We start from the raw sequence: 4,205 nt of genomic DNA, 5'->3' as shown, positions 1-4,205 counted from the left end.
CAGCGAGGGATCCTTCGGGCAGGGTGGGGCTGGAGCGCTGAGGGGAGCGGGTGGAGCCAATCACCGCGCGTGTCTGTGAAGAGAGGGCGAGCAGCGCCGTGGCGCGCGCGATCCGGGCTGACGCATCTGGCCCCGGTTCCCCAGGATCCGAGGCGCGGGGGGAAAGGAGGGGAGGGGGGAGTGGAGAAAGAGCGGGGGCGCGCGTGCGCAGTGGCGCGGGGAGGAGCAGGGACCTGGCAGCGGGCTAGGAGGCTGCGAGCTAGCCGCGAACCGGGCGGGCGGCGGGCGCGCGCACCATGGGGGAGAAACCCGGGACCAGGTAAGAGAGGTGGGGCCACGCGGCGGAACGTGGGCGGCGGCTCGGGGCGGGTGCCGGGACGGTCCCCAGACAGGGACCCGGGGGAGAGAATCCGGGGGGTCGGACTCCTGGGTCCCTAGGGGACAGCCATCCGGGGCCGCACGCCTAGGTCCTCGGGGATGATGAGGGGAACGCATGCCACAGCCCCTGCAGAAAGCGAGGGCTGAAGGGGATCAGGAAAGCTGCATCTGGGTTCTCGCAGAGATGTGGGGGCCGGACGACTCCACTACAGGCTGCGATGCAGGGGCGGAGGAGGGCGGAGCAGGTGGCCGGCCCCGAGGGGACGGGTATGGGCAGGCTGGATGCCAGGAGGGGATCCCCCCACTAGACTCGTTCCGAGCCACTGGAAAGCCTCCTGTCCAGTAACCCACAGGCAGTCGGGCTGCCCCAATCTGTCCCAAGGGCCGGGTGGCTCCGCTTCCAAACTTCTGCCTTCCCCCGGGTTGCTAGGAGCAACAGCTTCATCTTGGTGGAGCAGAGTGCTTGGCGACCCTCCCCGATTCTGGGCCTTACCCCTCTTCCCGGGGGTGAGGGGAAGCTGTATCTGCCCTGGGCACGCCATCCACTCCCCGGATGTTTTCTGTGCAATCGAGGCTCCTTCCTTCCACTGACACCCCGAGTTCTCTTTTTTGGTCTCTAGCAAAATCCACTTCCTGTTGTGACCCAACACCTCCAAGGGGGCAGTGGGTGAACCCCTGAATCCCTGGAGAGCAGGAGCAAAAGAGGAAAAAGATTGGGGCTATTTGCTTCTCTCCGGAGAGGATCAGGAATGGGGGCCTGGTTCTGGTCTGTCACTTGTCTGCAAAAAAATTTTAACAGCCCTACCACTCCCCACCCGTAGAGTAGGAAAGCATAGGTTTCTGAGCACCAAGTCAACTGATATTGGAGAGATGATCGGAGGGAGGATTGGTGTCCTGGATTAGGGGTTAAACACAGAGAAAGGGGAAGTTGCTGACTTGAGGGAGGCCCCAGATTTCCGTTATGTGGTTCAGGGAGGGGGACGGATGGACCAAAGGGGGACTGCTGACTTGGCACAATTCCTCCCACCCCCATCAAATTCTGGGCCACAGGAAATGGAGAGAATAGCAGGAAGTGTGAAGGGGCATCTGCTTCTGCTGCCCCCCACCCCCTCACTGGGTACCTCTCTGGTCATGCCAACCTCAGTATACACACTGCTCCTCCCTAGCCCGCAGGAGGCTGGCTGGGTTAGGATCCAAAGGGCAGGTGCCCTGCAGCTGCTTCAGGGCAATTACCCCAGAGCCACACTCCAGTTGTCCAACGGATTGCGGCTGTCCCAAGCCTCTGCCAGTTTTCCTAATAGGAAGAAACACTAGGACAAAGAGGAAAACCAGAAGCAAACGGGAGGGAGAGCTGGAGGATGCCACAGCAGTCAGCCCCCGAGTGGGGACAGGAGATAGGGTGCTTATCCTAGCTGCCACCTTACCAATGTTTGTTCTTTATTAGATGGGGATACCTGGGGGCCTCCATACCCTATGCCTTATAGTCTTTGGATAGCTTGGCCTTCTGGGAAGAAGGGGCATGTGAAGTTGTTATAGCAAAAACTGGGGTGGTGGAGTTGGAGGAGGGATGGGCCAATTGGCAGGATTTCAATTTCTGCTACCTGAGGACCCTTCACAGATATCACTACGGAGGCAGAGTGGATTGGGAGGAGTAAGATGGTGCAGCAAAGAAGAGGCCCACAGTGGCCAGGACACAGGGGTTGCCAGACACCTCCCTACCCTCCCAGCAGTGGGTGGAGTCCAGGCCTAGATTGTTTCAGCAACTGGAAAGTGAATCTCCTTCACTCCAACAAACCTAATGCCAATAACATAGGCAGGATAGTACAATAGTTTAATGATGAAGAGCCAGAATACCTGTTTGCACCCAAATTCCACCATTTACACTCTCTGTGACCTTAGGTAAAATATTTGACCTCTCCTGTGCCTCAGTCTCCTCACCTGTAAAATAGGAACATTAGGATCTCCCATCATTGGGTTGCTAAGAGTGTTAAATGAGATAACACACATGAAATACTTGCAACAGTGCTGAGCATAGACCATTCATCCAATAAATGTTAGCCAGCATCATCGTGTTTGTCTCATGGCTGGTGCTGTGCTGGGGACACCCAAATTAATAAGGCCTCTGCTGTTCACAGTCTATCTGGTGAGATAGATGATACACAGCTAACTGCCCTTGCACGCTATCACACCATAGGTAAAGCATAAACAACATGTGACAGGAATCCCAAAAAAGGGAGTGACCAGAGTCTGGGCTGGATCTGCTTTCTAAAGGAGGTGATATCTGAGCTGGGCCTTGAAAGACAAATAAGCTTTTAAGCTGCTGAGATCAGAGATGGGGACAGTTGGAGGTTAATGGAGAGTAGGGTCACACTTAGGTACTGCCCATAATAGAAACCATTTTAGAGCCATTGGTCTTTCAAGTACTCCAGCTCTCGTGGGAGGTGGAGACCAGAGATGGAAAGAGAGTTAGGCCTTACACAGACACTACTGCAACCTGCCCATTCAGGTTCCCCTGGGGGAGGTCCTCTGGGAAGAGCCTGAGTGGTTCCTCTGGCAACCAGTGGCCACTGCCATGGGAGGAGGGGAACTATGGGGGTGGGGTGGGGGCATTGCCATGGCAACCAGCTTTGAGGGGCTGCCATGCTGGGAGTATTAAGGACCTCTGGTTACCTTTCCTTCTGGGAAGAAGTGGGAACAGGTAGGGCTAGGTAAGGCCCCAAAGCCTCCAGGAAGGAGTCTCGGGTGAGCTCTGCTTCTCAGGCTGGGAGGGGCAAGGTCCTCGCACCAGGGTCCCTGCTGAGTCTGAGGGAGGCAGTGGGGTTTCCCTTTCTGTTTTGTTAGGGTCTTCAAGAAGTCGAGTCCCAACTGCAAGGTGAGTCTCCCACGTGCTTCTCCCAACCCTCCCTGGGCCCTCACAAGGCCCAGCCTGCCCCTAGACAATCCCCAACCCCAAGCTCCCCACTTCCTGTGACAGCTAAGAGCCAACTTCCTTCCCTCCTGAAGCCCCTTGACGCAAAGGCCTGAGCCAGCAACAGGGCTGGGTGGGGACAGGCTCAGTTCAGTTTGGGTCCCTAAGTGAGACCAAGGGGGAGGGGCCAGAAGCTCACGCCTGGAGCCCTCTTAGGAGCCAACCCAGGGTGCCTGGAGCTGGCAACAGATAAGATCCCCCCAGGCTATGGCCTGTTTATCCCAGAGGTCCTTGAGGACATGCGGTGAGGCTCTCTGCCTGCCTGCCTAGCGCCAGGTCCTCCTGGACCCGCGCGCACACACATATACACACCCGACTGGTGTTCAGAAGTGCGAAAAGGTATTAGGGAGCAGTTAAAAAGCCTCAAGATTGGCTAGTCCGGCAAAGCCCACCACTCTCCTCTTCCAACCCTACTGGGAGGAAACCAGGAGAAACTCCTTCAGATACCCCAGCCTGGGAAGACCAGGGTCAGGGCAGCCACTTCTGAGGGCTCTGAAGCCCTGCCACCCGCCTACCCAGTCTTCCCTGTGACCCCTCTGCATCCTCAGCTCACCGTGTACCTGGGCAAGCGGGACTTTGTAGATCACCTGGACAAAGTGGATCCTGTAGGTAAGTGTGTCCAGAAAGTGGCATCATGTGCCTCAAGAGGGGAGAAAGTTCCTGAGGGGAGGAAGTTCCTGGGGCCAGGAATGGAGCAGAGGCCCTGACAGGAACTGAGCTCATGTGTCCCCTTCCCAGATGGCGTGGTGCTAGTGGACCCTGACTACTTGAAGGACCGCAAAGGTACTGGCCCTGAGTCCAGGGGGCCCCAGGGGAGGGAGGGAAAGGGGGGGGGGGAGAAATGAAATGGGCTGGCTTT

The 4,205-nt window shown here is 57.3% G+C and overlaps 1 protein-coding gene across 4 annotated transcripts in view; it reads left to right on the top strand.

Moving 5' to 3' along the window:
* The first annotated feature begins 63 nt into the window (after positions 1 to 63).
* ARRB2 (arrestin beta 2) overlaps positions 64 to 4,205 on the top strand; it is an 8,720-nt gene continuing 4,578 nt past the window's right edge. For 2 of the 4 annotated variants that reach the window (XM_007457721.1, XM_007457720.1), the window contains exons 1-4: positions 64 to 319; positions 3,220 to 3,250; positions 3,895 to 3,955; positions 4,085 to 4,129. In XM_007457721.1, coding sequence (XP_007457783.1) covers positions 297 to 319; positions 3,220 to 3,250; positions 3,895 to 3,955; positions 4,085 to 4,129 — 160 coding nt within the window. In that variant the 5' untranslated portion in view covers positions 64 to 296. The remainder of the gene's footprint in view (positions 320 to 3,219; positions 3,251 to 3,894; positions 3,956 to 4,084; positions 4,130 to 4,205) is intronic. The other 2 variants (XM_007457723.1, XM_007457722.1) reach the window with 1 other exon arrangement.

Source organism: Lipotes vexillifer, unplaced genomic scaffold (assembly GCF_000442215.2).
Source record: "Lipotes vexillifer unplaced genomic scaffold, Lipotes_vexillifer_v1.1 scaffold611, whole genome shotgun sequence".
Classification (NCBI taxonomy): domain Eukaryota; kingdom Metazoa; phylum Chordata; class Mammalia; order Artiodactyla; family Lipotidae; genus Lipotes; species Lipotes vexillifer.
This window is presented reverse-complemented; position numbering and strand designations above follow the sequence as displayed.